The 17140-nt window shown below is 42.4% G+C and overlaps 1 protein-coding gene across 2 annotated transcripts in view; it reads right to left on the reverse strand.

Moving 5' to 3' along the window:
* Positions 1–263: 263 nt before the first annotated feature.
* Positions 264–17140, reverse strand: part of LOC149452886 (interferon-inducible GTPase 5-like) — a 72662-nt gene continuing 55785 nt past the window's right edge. For both annotated transcript variants that reach the window (XM_089688874.1, XM_089688873.1), the window contains exons 2-3: positions 8114–8769; positions 264–7493 (exon numbers count right to left, since the gene is read on the reverse strand). In XM_089688874.1, coding sequence (XP_089545000.1) covers positions 6380–7493; positions 8114–8766 — 1767 coding nt within the window. In that variant the 5' untranslated portion in view covers positions 8767–8769 and the 3' untranslated portion in view covers positions 264–6379. The remainder of the gene's footprint in view (positions 7494–8113; positions 8770–17140) is intronic.

A 17140-nucleotide genomic window follows, 5' to 3' on the forward strand; every position in this document is an offset into this window, starting at 1 on the left:
GTTGTCAGCTCACTACAGGAAGTTTAGAAGTTTACTAGATTTCTGAGAGAACAACGGATATTTTTGTGTAATTGCAGGTTGCATTACATTAGAGTCAGCCAAGGTTGGGAGTCATGGGAATTAGAGTTCACTTTTTCTTTTTTACTTGTCCAGTTAAGTAATGACTGTCTCTCTTAAAACTCTTGAATCTACACAGAGAATCACCATAACTGGTTTTCCCCCGGCTAAAAGAAAAAAAAAAAAAAAAAAAAAGTACAAAATGGTTTCTTGTAGAATTTTCAATTTTATTAGCTATTACAGTTACACAGCTTACAAGTTAATTTCACTATAGACATTGCATACATAAATAAATTAACACAATGGATTCTGTAACATAGGCTAGTTAGACCGATAAAAATTGAAAATGCTGTGTTATTAGGAAAGGTAAGTTCGTGCTCCTGGGGGGATATTGGCAGTTAAGGGGACCCTCAAGGGCACAGCTCAGATTGACCATACACATTAAAGTCTTATTATACCATCTTATTTAGATCTACTGATAACCAGGACTTTTTTTCTTAGAGAACTGGTGTGGTTACTCCCCCTTCTGATTCACTCCTCGTCTCTGCCCCCTACCCACCTCCGAGCACCGTCCTGTGGTGTTATCACCTTCCCACCTCCCAGTATCGCCCTTTTTAAAGAATACAGAACCAGCTATCATTTTGTGGTGCCAAGTAATTTTTATGGAATTTTTTAATGATACCAAGAAAAGCAGAAAAATAGATTTCCTGCAGTCAGCGACAATAGAACTCCCAGCAACAATAGATGCCGCCTTCAACAATAGATCCTTCCCAGCAACAATTGACCCCCCAGCAACATAAGACCCCCTCAACAACAATAGTTACCCTGCCAACAACAGACCTCCCCAGGAACAGTAGAGCCCCCCCGCACAGCCCATCACCCCTTGCCACTACATAAATCCAGTGCTGGATGCATTCCCCCGTGTTCTCACTGAAAATTGACCCTTACGATAACGGTGTGAGCATATCTGGGAAGTTTTTGAAGTGCTCAAGCCAGAGATTTCTGGAGTGTGGGGCGTTGGTTGGTGGCAGTAGCTGATGCAGGTAGGTGGATGAGGAAGAGCAGGGGGTGGCAATGAAGGTGGGTGAATGAAGAAGGGAATGTGCTTGTGCTCCTTCTCTCCACTGCCTGGCTGGCACTAGGAAAACAAGGGAATGTCTCTGGGTGACAATCCTAAGGAGGGAATGCCCAGCCTTGCCCTTACCATGCTCCCAATTTCATCATTGCCCACACTGCCCCCTTCTGACCTATAAGATGCTGGTATGTTAAACACTTTAAAGTGCCCACGTCAGAGATATCGAGAGGGTGGGGATATGGTTGGTGGCAGTAACTGATGCAGGTGGGTGGATGAAGAAGAGTGAGGAAGGTGGCAAAGAACGTGGGTGAATGAAGATGACTTTGCGCTCCCTTACTCCAGCTCTTGGCTGCCACAGGGAATGCCAGTGTATGTCTCTCTGTGACATTCCTAAGGAGAGAATACCCTACCTTGCCTCCACCACACCAATTCCATCATAATCCATCCTGTCCCCTTCTGACCTATAAAATGCCAGTATATTAAATATCTGCAACAGGCCAGAGATGAGCCAGGCGGCCACATAAATAAATGGCATGTCCAGGCGGTAAGTTCCCATGTATGTACGTAAGGACTTGTGTGTTTGAATAGTGGATTGGTTATACAGGCCCTTCAACTATATAGTTTTGATAACTCCAAAAGGAGTTTATACAGATTGTGTAATCAGATTTTAACATCCTTGACCAGTTTTATTTGTAAATCAACACAAGATTATCCAATAGTTTGCCAAATTTCTAACATTGAAAAAAAACTTGGGTTGGAGCTTAATGAAGAATAGGCAATTGGTGAATCCCTCCCACTTGGGAGACACCTTTGTTATGGCCTTATTGGAGGTGACACAAACTTAGGTGAAAAATCTTCACCAAAAAGTCACCGTGAAGCTGTTAACCAGCAGTCACTCAAAATTGACATTGGTATTGGTATTTAGAGGTACTGGCTCATAAACAAATATTACAGTCTAAACTGAAAAATACTTGAGATGCATACAAATTAAATACACTACCTGATCAGTGGTTTCATACAGGCAATATTGTAGTGTTCCAATCCACCCCAATTCCTCCCAATCTCATTTGTCAGTAATCTGGTGATCTGAGAACATTTCATTGTGATGCCAGGAATGTATTCTCAAACAAGCTCTCTACAGGCTTCTGGTTGTATGTGCCCATCATGAAAGCTCTATGTAAAAACATACAGAACAATGCACTTCTTTCACCCATCAATCAGAATTACATCCCTTTTGGAAGTTTGAATGTGATTGGTGATACAGGAAGCAGAGAGATGTTAAAAGCTTCAGGAAATAAACTCCCAGTGATCCTGTGGGAAGCTCTCTGATTTCTAAAAGTTTTAATGAACGATCACATAGATACAGCAAGGCAACGTTTCGGAGTCTCACAGGACCCCTTCATCAGGCATGTGACCATCAGGCATGATGAAGGGGTCCTGCGAGACTCCGAAACGTTGCCTTGCTGTAACTATGTGATCGTTCATTAAAACTTTTGGACCCATATTGGTGATCCATGGAATGCTGGTGACATTTTCCCTTGCTAATTCTGTTCAGTTCCAGCCGATGGTCGCTGCAGCACCCACTTATACACACAGCCATTTTTAACGCAGAAACATGTGCGTTTGGATTGTACACTTGCTCTCTGAATTCTGGCTACTGTGGATCACACAGAATATGACAAAGTAATTTAAGCAAAATTGATAGATTTGCTATTGATTTTACTTTTTCCCCTCAATTACTCTTTGGAGGATTTAACTCTTGAAAATCCTATTTCCCGGATTCAATAAAAAAGTTAGTATTCACACCAAACAATTAGAACCCATCTTGTATTGATCTGACATCAGCAGAGTAATTCACCGCTTAAAGCAAAGACCACTAAAATAAAAAGTCTTTATTCTACAAGCCTGTCCTGTACCCTTACTTGCAATTGCCCTTGCCATAGTTGGACTGTAGCATGTACTCTGTTGGCTATGAGAATATTCACCTCTTTGAACAAAAGGATGACTCATCACTGCTACTGCTGCTCCTTCCTTGGCCAATCACAGGACATGGGGCAGGAGGTGACAAGACTGTATTCCTTACAGTAAACAGCAGAGCAAGGTCAGGGCACCAATCTGACTCCACTGTTTGGCAGTGCTGTGTAAATATCAGGACTGAATTAACAGCAATACAAAGGTAGAACAGCTCATATATACTGATCAACCAGAATCTGCAGCACCTTGTAAGATTTATTTGAGCAATTCTTGTTGCTTTGTTGGGTTGACTGCGCCCTGCTTGTGCCACATGCTGTCTTCTGTATGACTATGTGTGTGATATTTATATATATATTGCCCAACGGATAAAATTCAAAACGCTAACACTGACGTACAAAGCCGTTCATAAACACTGCCCCTAATTACATCACTGGCCTTGTCTCTAAATACCACCCAAACCGTATTCTCCCCTCCTCGCAAGACCTCCTACTCTCTAGCTCCCTTGTCTCCTCCTCCAATGCCCGTCTCCAGGATTTCTCAAGGGCTTCACCCATCCTCTGGAACTCCCTACCCCAATCTATCAGGCTATCGCCTACTCTGCTCACTTTTAGGCGCACTCTGAAAACCCATCTCTTCAGGGAAGCCTACCCCGACCCCAGCTAATACTGGAATCCTCTACTCTTTCTTCCACTCCATCCCCCACAGCTAATTACCTCTTGTACCACTATCCCCTCCCTCCTAGATTGTAAGCTCCAAGGAGCAGGGCCCTCTAATCCCTCTTGTATTGAACTGTTTTGTTACTGTACTGTCTCCCTCCATAATGTAAAGTGCTGAGCAAACTGCGCTGAGTATATATATATATATATATATATATATATATATATATATATATATACGCACACACACAAAAAAATACACATATATTGACACTGAAGCTTTGCAGCAACAACCATAAGCTGCCTATTCTCATCTTGACATCCCTTCCCCTGTCTGTGAATAGAAAATTCTAAGCAAATACAGACTTTCTGAAATTTGCTATTTGCATACTGAAAGGCATACCTCCACCATGTGACAGTGCAAGAACATAGCTACAGGACATTTGGGCACTAAAGCTGACCATAGATGGATTGAAATTCAGCCACTTACGCAGGGACTAGGCAAATTTAAATCTATCTATGGCTAGAGCCGCTGATAAGTGGGTATCACCAGTCCTTCTGCATGGGGCCCTGGCCAGCAGGGGAATCAGAAAGGAGTGGAGGTGATCGATGAAGCAAGGGGGGTGCAGTTAGAGGAACTAATCCCCTGGGTCTCTCTCCCTGCCAAAGCTTCTCCTTCCCTCCCATCTGCTTTAAGCTGCTGCAGGGAGAGACACCCAAAGCATCAGTTCCTGTAATTGAACACTCCGCCCCCCCCCCCCCGCCTCACCGATCACGGTACCCTATCCAAGATTTGATTCCCCCAGTTGCCCACTAATAATGGTTTTAGTATATTCTCAATGAAAATATTAATTTAATTTTTTTGTTGGGGTGTGGGGGGGGGGGGTCATATATGCAGCTAGGCCGTACGGGGCCTTGTGATTTCTAACAGCAACCTTGTCTATGGCTGTTCCCATTCAAGAGAAGTGAATCTAATGATCAACTTCTCTTGAACAGCACTGTTGAAAAGTTTTCATTTGATCAGCACATGCAGTCAACTGGTTGCAATGCTGACCAGTGTATTCTGACAGCAGAGTCCCTGCTGTCAGAATACAAAAGTACAACAGGAAGGAATCCTCTATTCTCCTCGCTTGTGTGGATGGGGGAATTTGTTAGTTTTTTTTTTATTTATGCAATCAGCCTGCTGACTGTTCAAAAAAACCCCAACAATCAATGTATAGTCAGCCTAAGCATTGAATTGTGGTAGACAGTGGGAGTGCACAAGCATGCTCCTAGCCTGGAAAAGTCAACTTTTTGACAGGAGTTCATTAATGGTTCTTTGTCAAGGCAGTGAGTTGTCTGATGAATGTTTAGTGGTGGTGATTGCAATGAGTACCAGGAATGCAGGTTACTTATTTGCAGAAAAGAGTGGACTCATTCAGAGGAGTATGGCTCATCCATAGGGATGAATGAGGCCATGGCGCTGTGTACTGTAGGAAGAGGACCCAGGAGGGATGTTCTCTTTGCAAAGGCTACGCAGCGCCAAGCAGAACCACTTAGTAACTATCACTGGAATGGGGAGGCAGCTAAGTATTACAGTATGTCAGGAAGGCTGCACTCAGAAAAGTGTGTATGGGGGGGGGGTCCTTTACATTTTGCAGTCCATATACACATAAGAGATCAAGATATGTGTTCAGTACTATGTGCAGTAATGGCTACTTCACTACTGTAAATCTGAATTCAGAAGTAGCCTGAAAGGTGGAATTACAGTATAAGTACACCCTTTAGAAGTCAGAATTTAAACACATGGTATTAGCAGTAATATTTACTGTATGCCTGGGCAATAATTTTTTCAGCTGTAAATAAATAGTGAACATTCTGTTTTAGGCGGAGTGGGACAAAGTTCACCCCCTACCAATAAGTGGTATGGCTGTGAGGCAAGGCTGCATTCTTCTTATATTACTATGAAAAACTCACCCAACATGTCAGTGTATAGAAATACAGTATCTTGTGTCCTCTGGTGGATTCTCCATATAAATATGCAGAGTGACACGGCGACATGAGCAGCTTGACTGAAAGCAGGTTCCGTTTTAGGTGGTGTGTGAGGTGGGGAAAGACTTTCACTTCAGTTTCTTAGATGGTAGAAAGCCATGTGGGGGATTAAACCTTGCCCCATTCCATCTAAACCAGAGACATATATTTTGGGTATGGTCATTCTTTAAAAGGTTTCATCCACTTTGAATTGATATTTCATATTTTGGTAGACGTTTATGGGTTAAACCACTTTTTTTTTTAATAACTTTTGGATACTCCATTAGTGAGATTTCTGCACGGAGTTCCACAGGTCTGCATGCCTGCTGTGGCCATTATTGGGGATTCCATTTACTCTCTGTTAGATTTTGTTTTGTTTTTTTATTTATATTAAGGGGAAAGTAACAGGAGGAGCTGGAACACACAAATGTGGGCAGGAACACTTAAAACTCCCAGGTGGACAGGAACAGATCCAGAAATTATGGCAGGGAGATCTTGCATTTTAAGTATCCAGAAAAAACATATAGGAAATCAAAGGCCTACTAAGCCCATCAGCCTTCACCTACATTTAAAATATCCATTCTGTGTGGACTAAACCCTTAATAACCTAAGCAGGTGACTGTGCTCTGGCAAGTACACGCTGGGCATCCTCCACCATGGCCTGCAAGCAGCGGGTAAGTACTAAATAACTGGCATGGAAAGCTATCCCCCCAGTGGCCAAAGGACCCAACAGTGGGAATCTGTGCAAGAACACTCCTGCAACTTCCAACCCAATACCTGTGGCAGAGCCGAGCATTTTCCCAACAAGCTCTCGTGTTACTCCTTTACCCACAGGGCTCTGGATCTCTACCATAAGTGTGGGCACTGGAACCCCTGACTTATGGGACAGATTAGCTAATGAGTCGGCATCTAGGCCCAGTTCTTGGCGATAAGTGTCCAGACGTGCAGTCAGTAAGGACATGTCGCATACAACTGCCACTCCAGGGACAGGTACGCTAGCCACCAGGCTGGAGAGCAAGGCCACCTTCCAAACTTCTTGGGAAAGTGCCTCCATTTTTTTCTGAATGACTTCTGCAGAGAGGTTTGGGAGTGAAAGCATAAAGGCTCGTAGCTTCTGGCTGGAGAGCTTCTGCTCCAGAAAACTCAAAAACCTATGGAAATCAGGACCTGGAATTTTACTAGGAGACAGGACAAAGACATCACTATCTTTTGCTCCTTGCTGGCTATCATCTTCACCACAGTCCTGGACAAAAGCACTTTTCCTTCCTTCCTTCTTCAACTCAAGAACTAAGGATTTGTAACTACTTGAGGCCTCTTGCCACGGTGTAAGGAACAACAGTGTGAAGTCATAGTGGTTGATGTGCACACTTTCTAGGTATTTCTTCGGCTGGGACTCCAGACTCTCCATCGAAGGGAGGTCCCACAGGCTGGCCTTAGGGTACTTTAAACAGGGATATTCTATAGGATTTTCTGGGTTTCCACCATGTGCTGCTCCATCCTCTTCATTGATAAGTCCTCGAAGGGAGTTTAGAATCGAGTGGCGAAAGTCAGGGTTACCACCCATCATTGCAAGGTCAAATCTAGTGTCCAGCAGAGAGTCCAGGCTACTCTGGATAAACCGGACCATCTCTGAAATCCCACCTCTCTCCAATGCAGACTGTAACTCAGCTATTTCTTCATAACCAATTATTTCATAACCTTGCTGGGCAAGACAAAGAGGTCTGTTGGAAAATGATATTGATGTAGGTTAAAATGGTAGATTATTAAAAGCACATTTAATAAGACAAACTTGAAAAATAAAAGGCAATTTAAAAACATTACATAAGGAGTTGTATGGTCACAGTATACACTTTCATTTTTTATCAGCATTATAATAACAATACAAACAATGGTTATTTTTGACAATCCAATATAAACATACTTGAAAAAAAATCTGCTTTCATGCTGTGATTGCTGTCTGTCTGCTGGCCTTCTCTTTCTACAATATGTTTTGCAGCTTCTCCTCTTTTTTCTTTTGATTTCTAAGGACAACATATCCCATGATACCTTGCTATGCTACCTGCAAACAGTGATTCCTGTACTGCAGATATGCTCAACCTTTTGAAGAGTGAGGGCCACTTAAGTGACTTGGTACAGGGCCACAGGTTGAGCACCCCTGCTGTACTGACTCTACCTACTGAAACTCCTCTTGTGAGCTGTGTATTGTAGATTTCAACTAAGACAGCAACACCAGCAAAAAAAAAACACTTTCTATTGAAAGTAAGTGCCATCCAATTGTGTCTTCAGCTTTAAAACGTACTACTGACATTTCTAAGACCTCCACCCTCCACTGACTTCTTACCTTCCACATTCTACTGATGTCCTCTCAACCTCTGCCTTCAACTTTGGGGTGTCTAACTTATTTGGTTCAAAGCCCGACACCAAGAACAGCAGTGGAGCCTCTTCCTTGGTCACCTTGCTGAAAGGCTGTATGGTGACCTTGCGTAATGCGGACAGCACTTCCACCCGATTGTACTCTTCCTTCATCCTCCTCTTCAGGGTATGCAAGTTGCAGTCCACTTTAGTGCGTACAAGACAGAGTCGTTTGCCCTGGTTGAAGGCACTGCTGGCTAGGTCAACGTGAGCTTGTGAGAACTGACCATCAGTAACTAGAAGAAGGAGGTCCGCTTCGGAGATCCACTTTTCAGGACAGCCATCTTCTAGAGGAAGCTCCCAGAGAGTCAAACCCGGGTGGGAAGGATGAAGATAAAGCAATGGTCCACCAGGCCTGGTAGGATGCAGAAAAGTTGCTCTTGAATGCTGACCATTCTCAGTGAAGCCCAAAAGGGCCTGTATCAGGACTGTTTTCCCCACACCAGGACCACCTGCAACCGCCACCGAAAAGTCCCAGCAATCCTCAGGAGGAGAGCCATCAGGATCATCAGACTCTTCCCTGTTAGTCACGACTATCTCAACTTCATGTTCTGTAATACTTAGCTCACTGAATGTTTCCATATCCTGCAAGAAAAAAGTGTACTTTAAAAAAAAATGACTTTTGGAATAAAACACAGAATGGGCAAATTTTTTTTTTTAGTTATTTAGAAAACTTTATTGACTAAAGCAAATCTTTGGTGCATGAACAGAATATGAATTAATTTGTATTGCTGAATCTTGGCTTCATTCTTCACATGACTGGGCCATTAATATTCCTGGCTATGTTCTCTTTCGGAGAGACAGGGTAAAAAGGAAAGGTGGTGGTGGTGTTTGTGTCTATGTGAGAAGTGATCTCAGAGAGAGTGTGAAAGAGGACCTAGTTGATGGAGAGTGTGAAGAGGCTGAAGCATTATGGGTGGAACTGCACATGGGGGTGCGTACTACAAAGGTAATCATTGGAATTTGTTATAGGCCTCCCAGTGTTAATGAGGAGGTGGAGACTCCGCTCCTTGTACAGAACAAAAGCTGGGACAATGATAATAATGCGGGATTTTAACTATTCGGAAATTGACTGGAGTAATGGTACTGCAGGAACAGTTAAAGGGCAAAAATGTATATACCTGCTACAGGACAATTATTGTGGTACAGTTCATAGAGGCTCCAACTAGGAATGATGCTCTGCTGGACCTGGTAATCTCAAACCATGCAGAGCTTATTACAAATGTCCATATAAAAGAACATCTGGGTAGCAGTGACCATAACATGATTTCATTTATTGTTAGCTGTAAACAGCAAGCACATATGGGAAAAATAAAAACGCTCAATTTTAATTCAACTAATTTTCGAAGGCTGAGAGCTGCTCTCCAAGACTTAGACTGGGAGGGAATATTGGCATTAATGAACACAACACAGAAATGGGAGTTCTTCAAAAAGACTGTATTTGTACACACTGCAAAATGTATTCCCATGGGCAACAAGTTTAAATGGGTAAAAAGCAAACATGTGGCTTACGGTCAAAGTTAAAAAAGCTATAAATAATGAGAAAAGAGCTTTTTTTTAATATAAAAATTAAGGAACACTATCATTGTTTGAACATTAACAAGAATATAACAGAATATGCAAAAAGGAAATAAAGACCACAAAAATTGAAGACGAATGAGATTGCAAAAGATAGCAGGACAAACCCCCAAAAATTCTTCAAGTATATTAATAGTAAAAAGGTCCGGTCCGAGCATGTAGGCCCTTTACAAAATAATCTAGAGTGGGTGACTGGGGACAAAGAGAAGGCAAATGAAATACCTTCTTCAGCTCTGTGTATATAAAGGAGTATGGGGGAGCTCTTGTCCATAATGGGCATGGTATTGACACAGCTCCAGATGATCCACATTGGCTCACAATTGATATGATCCAGAAATATTTAGACAGAATAAAGGTGAATAAAGTATCTGGATGGAATACACCCATGGATCCTTAAATGAGCTCTGTAATTTCAAAGCCATTGTTTCTAATTTTTAGGGACTCTTTAATGGCATAGTACCACTGGATTGGCGTAAGGCCAATGTGGTGCCAATATTTAAAAAGGGGTCAAAATCTTTACTAAGCAATTACAGACCTATTAGTTTAACATCTATAGTTGGGAAGATACTATAGAGTTTAATAAAAGACCACATAGATAAGTTATTGCTGTAACAAAAAAAAAATATTTTAAGCAACAGACAGCATGGATTCATGAAAGACAGAAGTTGTGAAACATATCGGATTTCTTTTTATGAGGTAAGCAAAACCTTGGACAGAGGGGTGTCAGTGAACGTGGTATACTTGGATTTTGCAAGTGTTTGACACAGTTCCCCACACACACGGCTAATGTGTAACGTAAAGTCTACAAGCTTGGAAAAATCTGTATGTAAATAGATAGAAAACTGGCTAAAAGATCGTATTCAGAGAGTGGTGGTTAATGATTCATACTCTGAATGGTCTAGGGTTGTCAGTGGTGTACCCCAAGGTTCAGTGTTGGGACCCTTACTTTTTAATATATTTATAAACAATATAGGGTCTGGGATTAATAATACCATTTCAGTCTTTGCAGATGACACCAAGCTGTGCAGTGGAATAACGTCCTTACAGGATGTCTTCAACTTACAAGCTGACCTCAATGCACTGTTTAATTGGGCAACTATGTGGCAAATGAGGTTTAATGTTGATAAATGTAAGGTAATGCACGTGGGGGCTAAGAATATGCATGCATCATACATACTAGGGGGGGTACAACTGGAGGAATCAATGGTGGAGAAGGGTCTAGGGGTTCTGGTAGATCACAAGCTTAATACTGGCATGCAAGCAAAATCCTCTCTTGTATTAAAAGTGGTATAGACTCCAGAGAGAGAGATATCCATTCCCCCTGTACAAATCATTAGTAACACCTCATCTGGAATATGCAGTTCAGTTTTGGGCACCAATTCACAAAAAGAACATTGGGGAACTGGAGAAAGTACAGAGAAGGGCAACCAAACTGATAAGAGGCATGGAGGAGCTCAGCTATGAGGAAAGATTAGAGAAACTGAATTTATTCTCTCTTGAGAAGAGAAGATTAAGGGGGGATATGATCAACATGTATAAATACATCAGTGGCTCATATAGTGAACTCGGTGTAGACCCTGAAGTCATCACAGAGGACAAGGGGGCACTCTCTACGTCTGTAGGAAAAGAAATGTAATCTCCAAACACGGAAAGATTTCTTTACAGTAAGAGCTGTGAAAATATGGAATGGACTCCCTCAAGAGTTGGTTCTGGCCAGCTCAGTGGATTGCTTTAAAAAAGGCCTGGATTCTTTCTTGGATACACAGAATATAACTGGATACTAACATTTATAGGTAAAGTTGATCCAGGGAATATTCGATTGCCTCTCGGGGGATCAGGAAGGAATTTTTTCCCCTGCAGGAGCAAATTGGATCATGCTTTGCTGGGCTTTTTGCCTTCCTCTGGATCAACTGTGGGTGTAGGAGTATAACTTTTTGTATTATTTTTTTATATGGTTGAACTGGATGGACTTTTGCCTTTTTTCATCCAGACTAACTACGTAACTAAATCTGGACAAATAAGCTTTTAGGAACAAGATGTGTTCCACCAAAAATATTAAAAAGGTTTAAAGTGGTTGTAAACCCTTACATATATGAAGTGAAGTGACTGGTCTCAGGTGATACACAGAGGTGAAACAAATCCTCCTACATATCTTGTACCTGTCTTCCATACAGCCATCCAAAGTGCAGAATTTACAAAGGATCTCTCAGCTCTGAAAAGCAGGGGGTGGGAGCTGAAGTTACATCACTGAAGAGAGCTCTGAGAGCTGATTGGAGGGAAAGCCCCCCCCCCCCCCCCCATCTACACCATCTACACAGCACGCAAGAACAAAGCTGTGTCTGTCAATCTGCTGGAGCTCCCTCCCCTGTCACCCTTTTTCTTTTGGTGTCAAGAATACTTGTCAGAAGTGACTCATGCTGAAAGCAGAGGATTGAAACAGCAGACAGAAATGACACTTAGTGCTCTTAATTGAACATGTACACACTATAGAGAGATATGCTTTGTTCATATTTCATGTTTGAGATTTACAACCACTTTAAAATGCACCTAAGCTAAAACCTTTTTTTCTTTTTAGTTTTCAGATGCATTTGGCAGGTGGTGAGAAGCCGATATGTCTCCTCCGTTGATCTCACCAGAAATCCTAGCATTCCTCCCAACAATATGTAAACTTATTTTAAAAAGTCCTTATGCACTATTGGATGTGCTATAATTAACAAGATAAACAAAAAAATATTGCAGAAGTCCTATACTTGTGTTAAATACCACAATGCATATGAATGAAAAACCCGATGGACCACGCATCCGCGGTCCATCTGGTTTTTAATATGTAAACTTCAGAACACCTCCCCCTATCAGGTGAGGGGGAGGTGTTCACAAGCCCTTACACACTTCCTGTCCTAGGTTGACAACGCTGCCCTCCATCGATACAGTATGGTGAGTGAGCGTTGTCACCCTACGACAGGAAGTGTGTCACTGGCAGAACGTCAGTTTAAAATAACAGAAATAAATGCCTAAAAACTAATGCAGCCACCACATCCAGTGACTGGTAAGCTACAATACCTTGGGTTTAAATACACTTTAAAGTAGAACTTTTAATTTTCCATTATAGATACAGTAAGGGAGGGTTATAACCCCTGTGCTTTTTGCCATCTGTACCTCCACTGGGGAGAGTTCCCTTCACTTCTTGTCCCATAGCCAAAACAGAAAGTGAGAGAACAGCCCTCGAAAGTGAGGGAATCCCTGGTTGTCACCAGAACTAGTGTCTTCATTGGAAGATTTCCCCTCTGTTCCTGTTCTGGTAACAACCCACAATTTGGGATTTTCTTTCAATTTTCACTCCCAGGTGATAATGATAAACAGGATTAATAGAGAGGATGAGTCTCCCTAAGGCTTCTTTCAGGCAGGCAGCAGTACTCACCACCCTTTGAAAAGCAATCTGTGGTAGACTGCTTTTCAAAGGGCTGCTGAAAGGTGTTGAGGAGGCCTTTTCCTAATTTCAGTTGTTTTGTTTGTTTGTTTGTTTGTTTTAGTTGCTGAACAGCAAATTTTACATTGTGGAATCACGCTGCTACTGCGAGCTAAGCGTTTGGCTCACGGTTATAGTGCGGTCCCGTTGATCTCAATGGTCAAATTAAAAATGCAGTGTCCACGGTATGTGTATAGCCTTGCCAGCCTGTAATGTTATCATTCAGGCGAGTGGTCAGTGGCCCTAATAGCAATAAAAACATGACAGGGGTTCTAATCCTTCACTCTATCCAAAAGTAAAAAAAAAATAAAAAATTGCCTTTATTATATTCTAAGTGCCCACTATATTTAGGTAGACAAATTGGTTCCTTGGATTGATTCAGCAAGAAAATAAGTTTTATTTCCCAGGAACTACTGTAGGTAACATTTGCTTTCAGCAACGGCCATAACATAGAAAGGAACAAGTCAACCTACATAATCATGAATGTTGGGTGAAAGCCATAGCATGGAATTTAATCAAAAGTAGTAATCTTCAACTGCAAAACTTCTTTTCTCGTCTTCTCATGGGATATGTCCAGCCTCATCTTACACAAGCTATTTCATGACTGGTGGAGCTCAACAGGCTCAGAATCCTCGAAGGGTTTGGCTCATCGTCTGTACGGTCTATAAACGGGAAGAGCGTGTATATTATATATTATTCCATCCTGAGTTGGACAAATCCCGAGAGCCTGGTAAGCAATGTTCATCAAAAATGAATGATATAGCCTGACTCTTTCGAACTTTTCCTACTGTTATCAATGGTCCTGGCTCATTACAACAGCCTGCTAGGTAATCATCTGGACTGAATGGTTCCTGCATTCTACATTCATTTCCCACCTCTGGGGAATTTATGTCCAGGGAGAGTTAAAATTTTATTTTTTTTTTTCGACCGAGTAGGAAAGTGTTAGAGCAATAGCCAGGCTTATACCGATCATCTATAACTTTAATGAACAACACTGGTTATCTTGTTACAATGGCATTTTAAAGTTGGTGGGATATATTAGGCAGCAAGTAAACATGTTTCCCTGAAGTTGATGTGTTTAAAGCAGAAAATTGGGCATCAACGTTTGTTGTGTATTGGGCTGCATAGCCGCAGACCAGTCAGGGTGCCCATGCTGACCCATGTCCACAGCCAAAAGTGCCTGCAATGAGCATCAGAACTGGACCACGGAGCAATGGAAGAAGGTGGCTTGGTCTGATGGATCATGTTTTCTTTTACATTATGTGGCCAGATGCATGTGCGTCGCTTATGTGGGGAAGAAATGGCACCAGGATGCAGTGTGATGCTTTGGGCAATGTTCTGCTGAGAAACCCTGGAACTTACCATTCCTGTGGATATTACTTTGACATGTACAACCCAAATGGTATTGCCTGATGGCAGTGGCCTTTTTCTGCAAAAATGGTTCAAGAATAATTCAAGGTGTTGACTTTGCCTCCAAAGTCTCCAGATCTCAATCAGCATCTGTTGGATGTGTTTGAAAAACACATCCAACCTATGGAGGCCCCACCTTACAACTTACAGGACTTAAAGGATCTACTACTGAAGGCTTGGTGCCAGATACCACAGCATAACTTCAGAGGTCTAGTGGAGTCCATGCCCCAATGGGTCAGCGCTGTTTTGGCGGCAAAAGAGGGACCTACTCAATATTAAGTGTGTGGTCATAAGGTTATGGGTGATCGGTGTATATTTCCATTGGTCATCCTTAAGTCTCATACGATTTGGGAGGATTGGCCTATCAGTCCTGAGTCCTTTGGTGGTTTTGGGCACGCGGGAGGCACAAGTGCAGCATCTAGCTCAAATTTTTGACAGGCTAAAATATGCGGCAGCTGGACAGGGCACCAAGTGGTACCATATGGACCATGTCCATTCAAGGATGTATGCCCCAAATGCAGGAATTTTGCATTCAGGACATACATCTCTAAATGCATATGAAGTTGGAAGCTACAACTGTACCACCCAGGTTTCTGAAAATATAGGATTTGGTGGTGATGGGCCTTATTGTGGTAGAATTGGTGGAAATTCTCTCCAATGGCTTCCAAAATGCATATAATCCAGTGCACTCCTTAAAACCATAAACCTTGACAATAACAGGTGCTATGGTGAACCACTAATGGATGGCGCTGTCAAAGGAGTCCAACAAACAAATAAACAGTGAAATGTCACCGCAACGCCATGCAGAATACAAAACAAGCTTTTTCTTTATTTCTTGCAGCAGACCAAACTGTGATGTTTCGGGGCCACCAAGGACCCATTGCTGTCACTCTTGCCAGAGGAAAGGGTCCTCGGTGGCCCCGAAATGTCACAAAATGTCCTGATTTGAATTCTACATGTTGTGCCAGTGACATTTCACTGAATACCTCCAATAGGGACACAGACATAAAAAATTACATTTTTAGTAAATCAAGGACACGTTAGGAATTCTGATAATATTTTAAATATTGTTTGTGACTTCTTGTACTAGTGACTACAGCACCCCTCCAAACAATCTTCCCTTAATGAGGTTCAAATAGAAATAAAAACTAAAAAATATTTTCTTCCCCACTTTATCCAAAGCCAAAATAAAATAGTCTTTAAACGCGCAAACAGCGGTGGTCCTGGCCATTGATCTGCACGGAGTACCAATCTATTTGTACACATTGTGCATACAGCGTTGTGCTCTGTCAGCAAGAATCTAGTTGTGGCCACCTCTGGCCAGCCATGTGAATGTAGCCAGCCTGACCGTCTTGTTTTGAATTATATTGTAAGAGATGTAGAGCAATTCAATACTAATCTGAAAAAGTACTATTTTACTGAAAGAGTAGCTGATGCTTGGAATAAACTTCCAGCAGAGGTAGTGAGCCAGTCAACAATAAATAGCTTCAAACAAGTATAGATCTATACTCAAGACATAAAATTTAACAAAAAAACAACAAAAAACAACCCCCCACCCAAAAAAAAAAAAAAAGAAGAGCAGACTCAATGGATCACTCAGTCTTTTTTGCCATCACTTTTCTATGTAATTATATTCTAAGAGTGCGGCAGGGACTGACATGCCTCTGAAAAACGATTCACGTGTGGACTGCTTTTCAGAAGTTCCTCACCACCTGATTTAACCATATTGATTTAACTGACCTACCTCTACTAAAACGCCACGGTTGTATGTGTCGCATGTGGTTGCAGGGCGGCCCCATAGAACTGCATTAGTTGTGTTCGGGGGCAGCACCACCTGCCAAAAATGCCGTATTAAATTTGCTTCAACATGTGTACAGCTGTGAATGGCATGTGTTAGTGATCAGGCAGATAGTCTGGAGGGCAGTAAAACCATAGTGTCCCTTGGCTGCATGCAGGGCTGCTGTTAGAAACCACGAGGCCCCATACAGACAACACAGTTTACTATACTTTTGAACTACAGTTATGAATGAACACAGTGAACAATCGGTACTGATCACTCATTGTGTTAATTCAGGAAAGGAAGGGGCTGGTAAATGTGACATATTTACTGGAACCTTCCCCCACTCTCCATTCTGAAGGATCCTATTGTCTTAGTGCCTGCAACTGCCAGTGGGAGACAAAGGAGGGTAGCCGGTAGCACTGTGGGAATGGGGGCACACAGGGGGGCCTGGGCAGCAGGAGAGAAACATGGTGCACAAGGAGGGTGATGTGGGTCAATTACTGGAACCGATCCCCTGTATAGCTCTATCTGTAGCAGCTGAAAGCCAACAGGAGGGAGAGGAGAAGTCAGCTTTCACCTGCTGCAGAAAGAGCCATACAGGGAACCGGATCCAGTAATCGCCCCTCCGCTGTTCCGATCAGCCTTCCTGCCTGCATCTGATTCACACAGCTGCCTGGGCCCCACTGCTGGCCTGGGACCCCTACAGAAGGACTGGTGGTACC

The sequence above is a fragment of the Staurois parvus genome, unplaced genomic scaffold, assembly GCF_062004578.1.
Source record: "Staurois parvus isolate SC_StPar_1 unplaced genomic scaffold, SC_StPar_1.0 ptg000457l, whole genome shotgun sequence".
In the NCBI taxonomy this organism is placed as follows: Eukaryota; Metazoa; Chordata; class Amphibia; order Anura; family Ranidae; genus Staurois; species Staurois parvus.